This window comes from Oncorhynchus keta, chromosome 4, assembly GCF_023373465.1.
Source record: "Oncorhynchus keta strain PuntledgeMale-10-30-2019 chromosome 4, Oket_V2, whole genome shotgun sequence".
NCBI lineage: Eukaryota > Metazoa > Chordata > Actinopteri > Salmoniformes > Salmonidae > Oncorhynchus > Oncorhynchus keta.
Genome location: NC_068424.1, coordinates 7476810 through 7495077, shown reverse-complemented (window position 1 = coordinate 7495077; position 18268 = coordinate 7476810). Strand labels below are relative to the sequence as shown.

General features: G+C 40.9%; 1 protein-coding gene and 1 long non-coding RNA gene across 2 annotated transcripts in view; both read left to right on the top strand.

Moving 5' to 3' along the window:
• The window catches only part of LOC118378866 (TLC domain-containing protein 4-B-like), a 43170-nt gene extending 29940 nt beyond the window's left edge, over nt 1–13230 (top strand). Inside the window, exons 5-7 of the mRNA XM_052499236.1 lie at nt 574–668; nt 10996–11069; nt 12915–13230. Coding sequence (XP_052355196.1) covers nt 574–668; nt 10996–11069; nt 12915–13230 — 485 coding nt within the window. The remainder of the gene's footprint in view (nt 1–573; nt 669–10995; nt 11070–12914) is intronic.
• A 2383-nt stretch (nt 13231–15613) lies between these two features.
• Nucleotides 15614–17167, top strand: LOC127916678 (uncharacterized). Its single transcript, XR_008095514.1, has 2 exons — nt 15614–16645; nt 16692–17167. It is a non-coding gene; the product is annotated as an uncharacterized LOC127916678 (long non-coding RNA).
• The last annotated feature ends 1101 nt before the right edge of the window (nt 17168–18268 follow it).

The window sequence follows — 18268 nt, the reverse complement described above, 5'->3', positions numbered from 1 at the left end:
CCTTTGTGTTCACCTGCTGCAACATGATCTCAGTTAAACTCCCGTGTTGCTCTTTCCCTTTGTGTTCCAGATCTGCTGCAACATGATCTCAGTTAACTCCCGTGTTGCTCTTTCCCTTTGTGTTCACCTGCTGCAACATGATCTCAGTTAAACTCCCGTGTTGCTCTTTCCCTTTGTGTTCACCTGCTGCAACATGATCTCAGTTAAACTCCCGTGTTGCTCTTTCCCTTTGTGTTCACCTGCTGCAACATGATCTCAGTTAAACTCCCGTGTTGCTCTTTCCCTTTGTGGTCACCTGCTGCAACATGATCTCAGTTAAACCCCGTGTTGCTCTTTCCCTTTGTGGTCACCTGCTGCAACATGATCTCAGTTAAACTCCCGTGTTGCTCTTTCCCTTTGTGTTCACCTGCTGCAACATGATCTCAGTTAACTCCCGTGTTGCTCTTTCCCTTTGTGTTCACCTGCTGCAACATGATCTCAGTTAAACTCCCGTGTTGCTCTTTCCCTTTGTGGTCACCCGCTGCAACATGATCTCAGTTAACTCCTGTGTTGCTCTTTCCCTTTGTGTTCCAGATCTGCTGATAATATTTTACTATTGGAAGGCGATAGGCGACAAGTTCTTTGTAGTGCATCACCTGGCTGCACTGTATGCTTACTACTATGTACTGGTGAGTTCCCTGTTGTCCAATAGCAGAACATGCAGGCATGATGGGAAAGATACAGCTAAAGGTGAACAGCTGTGTGACGGTGAGGGCAGGGAGGGTGAGTGATTCTGAACGCAGGGAGGGTGAGTGATGCTGAACGCAGGGCAGGGAGGGTGAGTGATGCTGAACCCAGGGAGGGTGAGTGATGCTGAACGCAGGGAGGGTGAGTGATGCTGAACGCAGGGCAGGGAGGGTGAGTGATGCTGAACGCAGGACAGGGAGGGTGAGTGATGCTGAACGCAGGACAGGGAGGGTGAGTGATGCTGAACACAGGACAGGGAGGGTGAGTGATGCTGAACACAGGACAGGGAGGGTGAGTGATGCTAACTAACTAACACAACTTTGCTCCTGTTAGCTCCACTAGGACTCTGCTAGTGAGAACATGTGATGTTAACCTACTGTTAGCTCCACTAGGTCTCTGCTAGTGAGAACATGTGATGTTAACCTACTGTTAGCTCCACTAGGTCTCTGCTAGTGAGAATATGTGATGTTAACCTACTGCTCTTTTAGCTCCGCAGGTCTCTGCTAGTGAGAACATGTGATGTTAACCTACTGTTAGCTCCACTAGGTCTCTGCTAGTGAGAACATGCTGATGTTAACCTACTGTTAGCTCCGCTAGGTCTCTGCTAGTGAGAACATGTGATGTTAACCTACTGTTAGCTCCACTAGGTCTCTGCTAGTGAGACCTGCTGCATGTGATGTTAACCTACTGTTAGCTCCACTAGGTCTCTGCTAGTGAGAACATGTGATGTTAACCTACTGTTAGCTCCACTAGGTCTCTGCTAGTGAGAACATGTGATGTTAACCTACTGTTAGCTCCGCTGTCTCTGCTATTGAGAACATGTGATGTTAACCTACTGTTAGCTCCACTAGGTCTCTGCTAGTGAGAACATGTGATGTTAACCTACTGTTAGCTCCACTAGGACTCTGCTAGTGAGAACATGTGATGTTAACCTACTGTTTGTTAGCTCCACTAGGACTCTGCTAGTGAGAACATGTGATGTTAACCTACTGTTAGCTCCGCAGGTCTCTGCTAGTGAGAACATGTGATGTTAACCTACTGTTAGCTCCACTAGGTCTCTGCTAGTGAGAACATGTGATGTTAACCTACTGTTAGCTCCACTAGGTCTCTGCTAGTGAGAACATGTGATGTTAACCTACTGTTAGCTCCACTAGGTCTCTGCTAGTGAGAACATGTGATGTTAACCTACTGTTAGCTCCGCTAGGTCTCTGCTAGTGAGAACATGTGATGTTAACCTACTGTTAGCTCCGCTAGGTCTCTGCTAGTGAGAACATGTGATGTTAACCTACTGTTAGCTCCGCTAGGTCTCTGCTAGTGAGAACATGTGATGTTAACCTACTGTTAGCTCCACTAGGTCTCTGCTAGTGAGAACATGTGATGTTAACCTACTGTTAGCTCCACTAGGACTCTGCTAGTGAGAACATGTGATGTTAACCTACTGTTAGCTCCGCTAGGTCTCTGCTAGTGAGAACATGTGATGTTAACCTACTGTTAGCTCCGCTAGGTCTCTGCTAGTGAGAACATGTGATGTTAACCTACTGTTAGCTCCGCTAGGTCTCTGCTAGTGAGAACATGTGATGTTAACCTACTGTTAGCTCCGCTAGGTCTCTGCTAGTGAGAACATGTGATGTTAACCTACTGTTAGCTCCACTAGGTCTCTGCTAGTGAGAACATGTGATGTTAACCTACTGGCACTAGTTTTACATGATCTTCTAAGTGCCTCTCGTTAGCTAGTCCTCAGCTGTTGAAAAGAAGAGCAGGAAATCAGTTACATTAGTATGAGGTCAAACTCTACTGTAGGCTTGGATTTAGGATTCTGTGTTCACTCACACAAATTAGATGTTGTGTTGTCCAGTTTTTGGGGGAGTTGCTTGTTGACTGTCTCTTGTTATGACAAGGGTTGTGGTTACGGTACGAGAAGTACGTGTTATCTTGTGTTTACGATGATCGTTAGCGATTTTAGTTTGGATTGAAAGAATATTTGATCGGTTTGATATCGTTGAGTATCAGGTATGACCATGTTTCATCAGCACTGTCTTGTCAAGCAACTTGTCTCGTTTGACTGGACAGTGACACAGAAGCTGGTTATAACCACTATAACAGCTGGTTATAACCACTATAACAGCTGGTTATAACCACTATAACAACTGGTTATAACCACTATAACAACTGGTTATAACCACTATAACAACTAGTTATAATGCTGAAACAGCTGGTTATAACCACTATAACAGCTGGTTATAACCACTATAACAGCTGGTTATAACCACTATAACAACTAGTTATAATGCTGAAACAGCTGGTTATAACCACTATAACAACTGGTTCTAACCACTATAACAACTGGTTATAACCACTATAACAACTAGTTATAATGCTGAAACAGCTGGTTATAACCACTATAACAACTGGTTATAACCACTATAACAACTAGTTATAATGCTGAAACAGCTGGTTATAACCACTATAACAGCTGGTTATAACCACTATAACAACTGGTTATAACCACTATAACAACTAGTTATAATGCTGAAACAGCTGGTTATAACCACTATAACAGCTGGTTATAACCACTATAACAGCTGGTTATAACCACTATAACAACTGGTTATAACCACTATAACAACTAGTTATAATGCTGAAACAACTGGTTATAACCACTATAACAGATGGTTATAACCACTATAACAACTAGTTATAATGCTGAAACAGCTGGTTATAACCACTATAACAACTGGTTCTAACCACTATAACAGCTGGTTATAATGCTGAAACAACTGGTTATAACCACTAACAGCTGGTTATAACCACTATAACAGCTGGTTATAACCACTATAACAGCTGGTTATAACCACTATAACAGCTGGTTATAACCACTATAACAACTAGTTATAATGCTGAAACAGCTGGTTATAAGCACTATAACAACTGGTTATAATGCTGAAACAGGTTGTATGCTGGTTAAAGCCACTATAACCACTAGTTATAATGCTGTAACAGCTGGTTATAACCACTATAACCACTAGTTATAATGCTGTAACAGGTTGTATGCTGGTTAAAACCACTATAACAGCTGGTTATAACCACTATAACAGCTGGTTAAAACCACTATAACAACTGGTTATAATGCTGAAACAGGTTGTATACTGGTTAAAGCCAAAATAACAGCTGGTTAAAACCACTATAACCACTAGTTATAATGCTGAAACAGGTTGTATACTGGTTAAAACCACTATAACCACTAGTTATAATGCTGTAACAGGTTGTATACTGGTTAAAGCCAAAATAACAGCTGGTTATAACCACTATAACAGCTGGTTATAACCACTATAACAGCTGGTTATAACCACTATAACAGCTGGTTATAACCACTATAACAACTAGTTATAATGCTGAAACAGCTGGTTATAACCACTATAACAGCTGGTTCTAACCACTATAACAACTGGTTATAATGCTGAAACAACTGGTTATAACCACTAACAGCTGGTTATAACCACTATAACAGCTGGTTATAACCACTATAACAGCTGGTTATAACCACTATAACAGCTGGTTATAACCACTATAACAACTAGTTATAATGCTGAAACAGCTGGTTATAAGCACTATAACAACTGGTTATAATGCTGAAACAGGTTGTATGCTGGTTAAAGCCACTATAACCACTAGTTATAATGCTGTAACAGCTGGTTATAACCACTATAACCACTAGTTATAATGCTGTAACAGGTTGTATGCTGGTTAAAACCACTATAACAGCTGGTTATAACCACTATAACAGCTGGTTAAAACCACTATAACAACTGGTTATAATGCTGAAACAGGTTGTATACTGGTTAAAGCCAAAATAACAGCTGGTTAAAACCACTATAACCACTAGTTATAATGCTGAAACAGGTTGTATACTGGTTAAAACCACTATAACCACTAGTTATAATGCTGAAACAGGTTGTATACTGGTTAAAACCACTATAACAGCTGGTTAAAACCACTATAACCACTAGTTATAATGCTGAAACAGGTTGTATGCTGGTTAAAGCAATTATAACCACTAGTTATAATGCTGTAACAGGTTGTATACTGGTTAAAGCAATTATAACCACTAGTTATAATGCTGTAACAGGTTGTATGCTGGTTAAAGCAATTATAACCACTAGTTATAATGCTGTAACAGGTTGTATACTGGTTAAAGCCACTATAACAGCTGGTTATAACCACTATAACCACTAGTTATAATGCTGAAACAGGTTGTATACTGGTTAAAGCCACTATTACCACTAGTTATAATGCTGAAACAGGTTTTGAGCCCAGTCATCCAGGTCACTGCTGTTCACCCTTGGTCTGTCGTCTTCCTGGTCACCTGGTTCTATAGCTCATGATTATGGCTATGGTGACAGTGTTGGTGTTTTTGTTGCATGGAATGCTTAGTGATGGTAGTGGCCGACACCCTCGTTGCCTTTCCCTTCGTCATCACCTTCCCATTTAAAGGTCCTGCTTTTCTTTCATTGACTCAGCCTTATATGGAGCTGGGCTGAGCTGAGCTGTGCATGCCTCCATTTTCTCCTGGCTTTCCCAGGTCTTAACAGTACTGTGTGTGCATGCCTCCATTTTCTCCTGGCTTTCCCAGGTCTTAACAGTACTGTGTGTGCATGCCTCCATTTTCTCCTGGCTTTCCCAGGTCTTAACAGTACTGTGTGTGCATGCCTCCATTTTCTCCTGGCTTTCCCAGGTCTTAACAGTACTGTGTGTGCATGCCTCCATTTTCTCCTGGCTTTCCCAGGTCTTAACAGTACTGTGTGTGCATGCCAAAACAACTTACTTCCTACTGTTCGGTCTCCTTTCTCTCACACTCTCCACCCCACTATTTCCACAGTTTCTTCTCACTTGTCTGTTGTGGAAAAGGGCCCTTGAAAACAACTGAAATGTTAATGATACCACTTTACCGTGTATAATGCTGAAATGCATCTTGTCTATGAACTTGTGCTCACTGTAATGCCCCATAATATCTCTGCGAGGGCTCGCCTACTTAACTTCAAGCATCTCCGTTTGAATTTTTTTTTTTACCTTTTTATGTAACTAGGCAAGTCAGTTAAGACCAAATTTTTATTTTTAATGACGGCCTAGGAACAGTGGGTTAACTGCCTGTTAATGACAGATTTGTACCTTGTCAGCTCGGGGATTTGATCTAGCAACCTTTCGGTTACTGGCCCAACGCTCTAACCACTAGGCTCATCAATAAGGCAAAGATCAGGCCTTGATTCATGCCAACCCAAATCCTTAAACGTTTTGACAATAATTATCCCTTAGCATTGTATGCGAATTGTATTCCTACCCGACTGGATTAAACGAATACACTTGAAGTACCATAATGTACAGTATATGCATTGCATGAGCTACCCTATCGGAGGTGCAATGCATTCCTATGTAAATGTCTTTATTTTAAAACCTTTCTCCCTCGAGACAGAAAGTCCATTATGTTAAAACAACGGAGCAAAATGAATGGTGTTGCTGAAGCAATACTTCTACTTCGTAAGATAATTGACCATGTGGTTAAATTGTCTTGCTGCTACAACTGACAGGCGATCAGAAGGACAGACGGCACGGTGGTTAAGGCCGTACTGTCACTGGACATTCGTGACCGCTTAGTCAACATGAAGAACTTAATCAACATAAAAACCCTCATTGACTATCATCACACTTAATTCATAACTTACTAATTGATTGACTTACTTTTTTGTGTGATTTAAAATAAGAATTGTATCGAAGCTGGTATATTTGAGTATGTTTTTTTTTATTTTACCTTTATTTAACAAGGCAAGTCAGTTAAGAAAAAAATATTATTTTCAATGACTGCCTGGGAACAGTGGGTTAACTGCCTGTTCAGGGGCAGAATGACAGATTTGTACCTTGTCAGATCGGGGGTTTGAACTTGCAACCTTGCGGTTACTAGTCCAACGCTCTAACCACTATGCTACCCTGCCACCCCATGTAGTTAATTCGGTGACATATTGTTAGATAAACCAGCTGTTCTATTGTAGATTGTGTTCTGTTATTGTGTCATACTAGATCAGTGGAAAAACAATAAGGCTACACTACAGAACGTGTGGTAAAATAGCTTGCTAATAAACAAGCAAATTAATTCATAGGCTAATATTTGATTGCTGTTTGAGTTCAAGAACTCATGCTAAACTATCAACATTGTTGTTGCTTCTTTTTGTTGCTTGTAACTATAGTTACACTTTCTCCCCCCTAATCTGTCTGTCTATCTTTATCCTTTGCTAATATGATTTCTTAAAATAATTTAGGCCCACAATTACCAGCAAAACATTCAAGCAAAAAAAAAAAAAAGCCGACCAAATTCAAATGAGGTTTTTGTAGGATGTAAAACGTGCTGACTCGTCTGGACTGAATCCTTCCTGTCTTGTCTGCTACACTGACCTATCTGTCCAGTAAAAGTATGGACTTACCAGTATCTAGAGGTATTAGCATAGAGATGCTGGGGAGAGTTCATATCCGCTCTGGTATAGACTTGAAGCAAATCCATTGTGTCCTGACACGTCCATATCTTGAGAGTGAGTACATGCCATTTATGAACTTTTGGAAAGGTAAGATTCCCCCTTGAGTGTCCTATTTATCACATTCTGTTACATTACCTCGTTATTCTAAAATGGATTAAATACAAATAAAATCGTCATCAATCTACACACAATACCCGATAATGACAAACCAAAAACAGGTTTTTAGACATTTCTGCAAATTGATAATTTAAAAAAAATCACATTTAAAGTATTCAGACCCATTACTCAGTACTTTGTTTAAGCACATTTGGCAACGATTACAGCCTTGAGTCTTCTTGGGTATGACGCTACAAGTTTCGCACACCTGTATTTGGGTGAGTTTGTCGCATTCTTCTCTGCAGATCCTCTCAAGCTCTGTCAGGTTGGATGGGGAGAGTCGCTGCACAGATATTTTTAGGTCTGTCCAGAGGTGTTTGATCGGGTTCAAGTCCGGGCTCAGGCTGGGCCACTCAAGGACATTCAGAGACTTGTCCTGAAGCCACTACTGCGTTGTCTCGGCTGGAAGTCGTTGTCCTGCTGGAAGGTGAACCTTCACCCCAGTCTGAGGTCCTGAACACTCAGGAGCAGGTTTTCATCAATAATCTCTCTGTACTTTGCTCCGTTCATCTTTCCCTCAATCCTGACTAGTCTCCAAGTCCCTGCCGCGGAAAAACATCCCCACAGCATGATGCTGCCACCACCATGCTTCACCATAGGGATGGTGCCAGGTTTCTTCTAGACGTGACACTTGGCATTCAGGCCAAAAAGTTCAATCTTTGTTTCATCAGAGCAGAGAATCTTGTTTCCTTTAGGTGCCTTTTGGCATACTACAAGTGGCCTGTCATATGCCGTTTACTGAGGAGTTTAGTGCACTGTGGCTTCCGTCTGGCCACTCTACCATAAAGGCCTGATTGGTGGAGTGCTGCAGAGATGGTTGTCCTTATGGAAGGTTCTCCCATCTCCACAGAGGAACTCTGGAGCTCTGTCAGAGTGACTATCGGGTTCTTGGTCGCCTCCCTGACCAAGGCCCTTCTCCCTTGATTGGTCAGTTTGGCCGGGCGGCCAGCTCTAGGAAGAGTCTTGGTGGTTCCAAACTTCTTCCATATAAGAATGATAGAGGCCCTGTGTTCTCTGTGACCTTCAACACTGCATAATTGTTTTGGTAACTTCACCCAGATCTGTGCCTTGACACAATCCTGTCTCGGAGCTCTACGAACAATTCCTTCGACCCCATGGCTTGGTTTTTGCTCTGACGTGCACGGTCAACTGTGTGACCTTATACAGTATATACAGGTGTGTGCCTTTACGAATCATGTCCAATCAATTGAATTTACCACAGGTGGACTCCAATCAAGTTGTAGAAACATCTCAAGGATGATCAATGGAAACAAGATGCACCTGAGCTCAATTTCGAGTCTCATAGCAAAGGGTCTGAATACTTATGTAAATAAGGTATTTCTATTTTTATTTTGTATACATTTGCAAACATTTCTAAAACCTTGTTTTCGGTCATTATGGGGTATTATGTGTAGATTGATGGGAGAAACAAAAATGTAACAATTTAATACATTTTAGAATGCAACTTAACAAAATGTGGGAAAAGTCAAAGGGGCTGAATACTTTCCGGATGCACTGTATGCATGGCTAATCATTGCTAATCATTGCTAATCACGGCTAATCACGGATAATCACGGATAATCACGGCTAATCATGGCTAATCATGGCTAATCAAGGCTAATCAAAGCTAATCATTGCTAATCATTGCTAATCATTGCTAATCAAAGCTAATCATTGCTAATCATTGCTAATCATTGCTAAACATTGCTAATCATTGCTAATCATTGCTAATCATTGCTAATCATTGCTGATCATTGCTAATCATTGCTAATCATTGCTAATCATGGCTGAACATTGCTAATCATTGCTAATCATTGCTGATCATTGCTGATCATGGCTAATCATGGCTAATCACGGCTAATCATGGCTAATCACGGCTAATCATGGCTAATCAAGACTAATCAAAGCTAATCATTGCTAATCATTGCTAATCATTGCTAATCAAAGCTGATCATTGCTAATCATTGCTAATCAATGCTAATCATTGCTAATCATTGCTAATCATTGCTAATCAAAGCTGATCATTGCTAATCATTGCTGATCATTGCTGATCATTGCTAATCATTGCTAATCATGGCTAAACATTGCTAAACATTGCTAATCATTGCTAATCATTGCTGATCATTGCTGATCATTGCTAATCATTGCTAATCATTGCTAATCATTGCTAATCATTGCTAATCATTGCTAATCATGGCTAATCATGGCTAAACATTGCACATTTGGCTAGTGGCTGAATGTCTACTCGTAAAATCCTGGCTGTATGCACACACTATGTTGTTAGCAGTGGTGCTATCCTATTCAGTGTTTGTGTGAAGGGATTTTAATTTAGCTGTTTCACTGGCAAAACTCCCACTTTTCAATGAGTGGCACCCTTTTTATTAACTTCCCGTGGTCTTTCGGGTACTGAAGCCTCATAGCTGTTCTCATAGCTGTTCTCATAGCCGTTCTCATAGCTGTTCTCATAGCTGTTCTCATAGCTGTTCTCATAGCTGTTCTCATAGCTGTTCTCATAGCCGTTCTCATAGCCGTTCTCATAGCCGTTCTCATAGCTGTTCTCATAGCCGTTCTCATAGCTGTTCTCATAGCTGTTCTCATAGCTGTTCTCATAGCTGTTCTCATAGCTGTTCTCATAGCCGTTCTCATAGCTGTTCTCATAGCTGTTCTCATAGCTGTTCTCATAGCCGTTCTCATAGCTGTTCTCATAGCCGTTCTCATAGCTGTTCTCATAGCCGTTCTCATAGCTGTTCTCATAGCTGTTCTCATAGCTGTTCTCATAGCCGTTCTCATAGCTGTTCTCATAGCTGTTCTCATAGCTGTTCTCATAGCTGTTCTCATAGCTGTTCTCATAGCTGTTCTCATAGCTGTTCTCATAGCTGTTCTCATAGCTGTTCTCATAGCTGTTCTCATAGCTGTTCTCATAGCCGTTCTCATAGCCGTTCTCATAGCTGTTCTCATAGCTGTTCTCATAGCTGTTCTCATAGCCGTTCTCATCTCAATCATATGACTGGGTTTATTAGGGTCTACTGGAGATGCAATAGAACACCAGATGAAATGGAACCTATAAATCCTTCAGAAGTTCGCTGAGTCTCCTGAGGGACGAGTCGTTTTCTGTTTGATCTGAAAAATAGAAGGAAGAGCCGACCTATATTCAGAAAGTCATTTCAATGATTTAATTTTAGATCTGAAAATGTCTCCGTTATCTCAGTGTTTGGTTCAGCACTGACAGATCAAAATGTCTCTTCACCAAGATATCTGTAGCAGAGTTATAACCCTCACGTACGGTATGTAATACCAAGTCTGTTTTTAGAGCACGTTTCCCCGCTTCTTATTGCCATTGGAAAATACATGTATCTTTTGTACATTAATATTGAGTGATCCTGAAATGAGATCTTAACTCCCCCCCCCAAAATAAAATAGCCTTGTGTTCTTTTGTTGTTGACGATGGATGAATCTTTCTGGGCACAAATGGTGTGAAGGCCTCACTTGAACCATACTGATGTGATGTTCGACCAAATGAAAACATTTTGACTCCCGTTTCTTTCCTGTTTCATTGTTTCTTTCGGTTTCTCTGTTTACCTTGTTCTTCCAGGGACAAGGGATGTTGCCTTATTTTGCTAACTTCCGTCTGCTTGCAGAGTTCTCCACGCCGTGTGTTAACCAGCGGTATGTATGAGATGTATATAAACATATTTATTATGCGTATGGTAGGTACCACCCCACACTCTGAGGCCTGAACTTTCTAAAAAAAAAAAACATTACAAATAAATAATTATTTATTTAACTAGGCAAGTCAGTTTAGAGCAAATTCTTATTTACATTGACAGCCTACCGGAGAACAGTGGGTTAACTGCCTTGTTCAGGGGCAGAACGACAGAGTTGTACCTTGTCAGCCAGGGGATTCGATGTGGACACCAAGGAAGTTGAAACTCTCGACCCGCTCCACTACAGCCCCGTTGATGTTAATGTGGGCCTGTTCGGCCCGCCTTTTCCTGTAGTCCACGATCGGGGCTGATTCGTGGGAAATACACACCACTACAGCTGTGTAGATTTACAGTGTATCTGAGTTCTGTTTTGCAGTTCTATTGAGTATTTATACCATTGGCAGATTTTATATGCACAAAAATAAGGTAATTTTGGTTTTGTACACAGTCATACCGTACGTGGTGTAGAAAAGCACAATCTTAGGGGAGTCAAAATGACCCCAAACATCCATATTGATTCAGAAATACTACACAATGATTTTGTATTTTATTAAGAACAAGTTGATTGACAAAGTCATGAACAATTGGAATAATTGAATAAACCATTTTTGGGCTATGGTAAAAAAAAAAACATGCCTTTGGTGTCAAAATGAGGCTGCTTGAGGGTTGATTTGTTTAAAGCCAAGTCCCATACACCCATGTTTACAATTTTCATATATTGATTTTACTGGGCATTTTTTATGTTCACACGTGTGAAAGATATGTTGTTTGAATCCTGTTAGGCCCAAAGTTAAACCTCAGTTTGCTCTTTCTTTATATTGTTGTTCTGACTGTTTCTTTACATTGTTGTTCTGACTGTGTCTTTCTTTACATCGTTGTTCTGACTGTTTCTTTACATTGTTGTTCTGACTGTTTCTTTACATTGTTGTTCTGACTGTGTCTTTCTTTACATCGTTGTTCTGACTGTGTCTTTCTTTACATTGTTGTTCTGACTGTGTCTTTCTTTACATTGTTGTTCTGACTGTTTCTTTACATTGTTGTTCTGACTGTTTCTTTACATTGTTGTTCTGACTGTTTCTTTACATTGTTGTTCTGACTGTGTCTTTCTTTACATTGTTGTTCTGACTGTTTCTTTACATTGTTGTTCTGACTGTGTCTTTCTTTACATTGTTGTTCTGACTGTATTTCTTTACATTGTTGTTCTGACTGTTTCTTTACATTGTTGTTCTGACTGTCTTTCTTTACATTGTTGTTTCTGACTGTGTCTTTCTTTATATTGTTGTTCTGACTGTGTCTTTCTTTACATTGTTGTTCTGACTGTTTCTTTACATTGTTGTTCTGACTGTTTCTTTACATTGTTCTGACTGTCTTTACATTGTTGTTCTGACTGTTTCTTTACATTGTTGTTCTGACTGTTTCTTTACATTGTTGTTCTGACTGTGTCTTTCTTTACATTGTTGTTCTGACTGTGTCTTTCTTTACATCGTTGTTCTGACTCTTTCTTTACATTGTTGTTTTGACTGTTTCTTTACATTGTTCTGACTGTCTTTACATTGTTGTTCTGACTGTTTCTTTACATTGTTGTTCTGACTGTGTCTTTCTTTACATTGTTATTCTGACTGTTTCTTTACATTGTTGTTCTGACTGTGTCTTTACATTGTTGCTCTGACTGTGTCTTTACATTGTTGCTCTGACTGTGTCTTTACATTGTTGCTCTGACTGTGTCTTTACATTGTTGCTCTGACTGTTTCTTTACATTGTTGTTCTGACTGTTTCTTTACATTGTTGTTCTGACTGTGTCTTCCAGCTGGTTCTTTGAAGTGTTAGGTTACCCCAAGTCCTCCAAGCCCAACATCGCTAACGGGATGGCAATGGCCCTGGTCTTCTTCCTGGTTCGCATCGCCGTCATGCCCCTCTACTACAGCCGCATGTGGTCCGTGTACGGCACCGAAGCCTTCTACCGCGTCCCGCCAGAAGGCCGCGCCGCCTGGATCATCTCCAGCGTCTCGCTGGATGTCATGAACGTCATGTGGATGCACAAGATCGCCCGCGGCTGCTACAAGGTCATGTGCTCGGCCCGACGGCACAACGTGGAGACACGAGAGAATGGAAAGACTGACTAAGAAGCAAAAAGGGATGGTTGATGGAATGGCCAGGGGAAACCCATTGAACCACTGTCCCCTTTTTGTTTAGTGCACGATTGGATTAGTACCTGACTGTTTCAGGGTCAACTAACACACACCAAATGCCAAGTCTCACACGGACTGAATTTTATGCTAGTTGACGCAGCACATTTCTCCTTCCCTTTTGAGATTGGAGCATTGTGCTGGATGTGGACAAAGAGACAATAACTGGGGCAGTGGTTGGTGAACCTGTTAGCAACACGTTCTGTTCATGGCCAATTATTTTTCTGTGCATTTTATCACAAAACAGCATGTCTGGGAAGACGCATCTGTTTTCCCCCAACACTTCACCAAGTCAAACGTTTACTGCTTGTTCCAGACCGTAGACTCAAGGTGTGATGCTCATGTGCTCCCCAAAGTAACGTCAAGCCCCTTACTTAATTTTGCTCTCTTTAATATTCTGCGTGTCTGAATCCCGTAGGTTATTGATTTACATTTTGAACAGAGGAATTAATTATTGTTCTAATGGTGAGTACAAATAAAATAACAGTTTTTGAAAAACAGTTTTTTGGGACACAACCAACCTAACCAACCCAACCAACCTAACCAACCTAACTAACCCAATCAACCTAACCAACCCAACCAACCTAACTAACCCAACCAACCTAACCAACCCAACCAACCTAACTTACCCAACCAACCCAATCAACCAAACTAACCCAATCAACCTAACTAACCCAACCAACCATTTCAACCTAACTAACCCAACCAACCCAAATAACCCAACCATCCCAAATGGCCCAACCAACCCAATCAACCTAACCAACCCAATCAACCCAACCAACCCAATTAATCCAACCAACCCAATCAACCTAACCAACCCAATCAACCTAACTAACCCAACCAACTCAATCAACCTAACCAACCCAAATAGCCCAACCAACTCAAATAACCCATGCAGCAAAAACCTATTGTTGTAATTGTGTCATTAAAAATCTGCTGTCTGTCTGCTGAGGAAGGGCATCTTCCTGTTTAAACCCAAACTGACCGTCTCTCAGAAGGCTGGATGGACATCTAGATCAATTGAACCTATATCCATGACGAGTGAGTTCAACTGAAAGAAACCTCTCAGGGAGACACTCTGATACAGAGACAGACCCCTGGCTCAAAGAAGACAGACCCCTGGCTTAAAGAAGACAGACCCCTGGCTCAAAGAAGACAGACCCCTTGCTCAAAGAATACAGACAGACCCCTGGCTCAAAGAAGACAGACCCCTGGCTCAAAAAGAATACAGACAGACCCCTGGCTCAAAGAATACAGACAGACCCCTGGCTCAAAGAATACAGACAGACCCCTGGCTCAAAGAAGACAGACCCCTGGCTCAAAGAAGACAGACCCCTGGCTCAAAGAATACAGACAGACCCCTGGCTCAAAGAATACAGACAGACCCCTGGCTCAAAGAAAACAGACCGACGGACCCCTGGCTCAAAGAAAACAGACCGACGGACCCCTGGCTCAAAGAATACAGACCGACGGACCCCTGGCTCAATGACAGACACAGACCCCTTGTTCAAATAGAGTGAGGCCTCCTATGGGCCACTCACTCTCTGGGGAAAGTTGAAGGAGGGAAAAGGGAAAGTTGAAGTAGAAAAGCATAAATGGATTCCTTACATTTGTCCAGTCGGTTTCGATTTAGGATGATTTTGGTTATAAATATTCACGTTGATATTTTTGTTTTAATCGAAAATGGGACTAATGTGGGTACACTTTGCTGATTATGCCGTAGGATATGTCACGCTGCTTGCTTGTCTGACCAAAAAGATGGGGAAAGGGAAACTTTGAGAATGTGTGAGTTGAAGCGATGGGGAAAGGGAAACTGTGAGAATGTGTGAGTTGAAGCGATGGGGAAAGGGAAACTGTGAGAATGTGAGGGGAAATGGGGGGAAACTTTGAGAATGTGTGAGTTGAAAGGGCGATGAAGCGATGGGGAAAGGGAATCTTTGAGAATGTGTGAGTTGAAGCGATGGGGGAAAAGGGAATCTTTGAGAATGTGTGAGTTGAAATGGAAACTTTGAGAATGGGGAATGGGGAAAGGGAAACTGTGAGAATGTGTGAGTTGAAGCGATGGGGAAAGGGAAACTGTGAGAATGTGTGAGTTGAAGCGATGGGGAAAGGGAAACTGTGAGAATGTGTGAGTTGAAGCGATGGGGAAAGGGAAACTGTGAGAATGTGTGAGTTGAAGCGATGGGGAAAGGGAAACTGTGAGAATGTGTGAGTTGAAGCGATGGGGAAAGGGAAACTGTGAGAATGTGTGAGTTGAATGGGGAAAGGGAAACTGTGAGAATGGGGAAATGGGGGAAACTGTGAGAATGTGTGAGTTGGGGAAAGGGAAACTGTGAGAATGTGTGAGTTGAAGCGATAGGGAAAGGGAAACTGTGAGAATGTGTGAGTTGAAGCGATGGGGAAAGGGAAACTGTGAGAATGTGTGAGTTGAAGCGATGGGGAAATGCATTGTGAGAGTTGTCAGCTGGATTCTGATATTCTGATATTCAGATGATATAAGACGTGTGACCTTTTTTGTCCTCAACATTAATAATAATTTAATAATAAACTCTAATAATTCATTTATTTAAAATATAATAATAATAAACTCTTAATAATTTATGAGTGTTTAAAGACCATAATCATGGTAACAAGTTGTTTTTCTCTTTTTCCACACATACTGTCAATACCAACGTATATGTACAGTCAACTGGTGCATGCTGGAATGAATTGTATGTACCGGGTATCAAATCAATATGGAACTTGGAGTTTGTTAGGATGAGGTGCCACTGAGACAATGTTATTGGATGAGTTTGTCCCCTCTGAGCTCGACCAATGGCTACTAACAGTCACCTTGGTCCATGATCTTGGTGTCAGGAACTTCTTCTCAACCGCATTAAATACCAGTTGTGTACTGGAGTAACTCTTCAACGTTTATCTACATACACTGAGTGTACCAAACATTAGGAACACCTTTCCTAATATTTTGTTTCATCCTCTTTTGCCCTTAGAACAGCCTCAATTTTGTCGGAGGCATGGAGTCAACAATGTGTGGAAAGCGTTCCACAGGGATGCTGGCCCATGTTGATGCCAGTGCCACCGGTGTGCCTGGCACCTACTACCGTACCCCGTTCAAAGGCACTGAAATATTTTGTCTTGCCCCATTCAACCACTGAATGGCAAAGATACACAATGTATCTCTCAAGACTTAACAATCCTTCTTTAACCGGTTTCCTCCCCTTTCATCTACAGTGGATTTAACAAGTGACACGAATAAGGAATCATAGCTTTCACCTGGTCAGCATGTCATGGAACGAGCAGGTGTTCCTAATGTTTTGTACACTCCGTGTATTTTTATTATATTTAAGGATATGTATAATTTATTTGGTCAAAGAGGTATAATTTATTTGGTAAAAGAGGTATAATTTATTTGGTAAAAGAGGTATAATTTATTTGGTAAAAGAGGTATTCATGATGTATCTTTTTAGTAGATTTATGAGGAAAAGTTTTCATGATTACAAGTAACATGTATATTATGCCTGCCTTTTCTCTGAGCAGTTTAGTTTAATGTGCACATACACACATTAAAGATTTATTTCTTGTAATTACTTAAGATTATTACTTATGGAAAGGTGTGTCATACTACATTTGCATTTTACTGACTGAATGACTTTTTAAAAAACAAAGTAGATTTGACAAATGTTTTTGCGTGAGGACACTTAATAAGAAATACTAGCATTGTCCTCACATCCAAAATGAAAAGTTTACTTTTGAAAAAGACTGTTGATTTATTGATTTAATGTGTACTTTTTTTGATTGTACTTTTATTTTCTATGATGAACACAAAGAAGCATATTTTTAATCGTCTGTGAAATTAAAGAGGATACCCCAGTCATCATATTTGTCCCTTGTCATGTTCTGCAGTCTTGTTTTTTTACAATTTAAAATTGAACCACATTTTAAATTGCACAGCAATCTTTTCTTACAACTTTTATTTTGTGTTTGTTTTCTATTTCATAAGCCCGCCTCAATGTGATTAACAAACCATGTTCACTATGAAAAGGAAAATAAAATGTAAATGTTTGTGGAGGGGATTATATGAAGGTATTGTATTAAACCGTTCCTAAGTGAAATGTTTGCCAGTATAGAGCAACGTTAAGTGAAGCTCTGTACATTTCAGTTGAACTAAACTGTAGGAAACCCTGACATGTTATATTATAATCTCATTATCAACTCTCCTCAATGTTCACTGATCTGTAAGGATGGGTGGAAATATGGTTTACGGAAGGAAGGATTATGGGAAGGAAGGATTGTGGGAAGGAACGATTGTGGGAAGGAAGGATTGTGGGAAGGAAGGATTATGGGAAGGAAGGATTATGGGAAGGAAGGATTGTGGGAAGGAAGGATTGTGGGAAGGAAGGATTGTGGGAAGGAAGGATTGTGGGAAGGAAGGATTGTGGGAAGGAAGGATTATGGGAAGGAAGGATTATGGGAAGGAAGGATTATGGGAAGGAAGGATTGTGGGAAGGAAGGATTATGGGAAGGAAGGATTATGGGAAGGAAGGATTATGAAGGAAGGTATAGTGGGAAGTGAACATCAGCACTCAGGAATGGTCATACAGTCATATAGTCAGTCTGGTCATGTGACAGTGTGGGAAGTCTATGGTTGTGGTCATACAGTCAGTCTATGGCTGTGGTCATTGTGGTCAGTCTATGGTTGTGGCCATACAGTCAGTCTATGGGAAGGAAGGATTGTGGCTCATTATGGTCAGTCTATGGTTGTGGGAAAGTCAGATTATGGGAAGGAAGGATTGTGGAAGGAAGTGATTGGTCAGAGTTGGTCATACAGTCAATGGTTGTGGTCATACATCAGTCTATGGTTGTGGTCATACAGTCAGTCTATGGTGGTGACAGTGTGGTCAGTCTATGTTTGTGGTCATACAGTCAGTCTATGGTTGTGGCCATACAGTCAGTCTATGGTTGTGGTCATACAGTC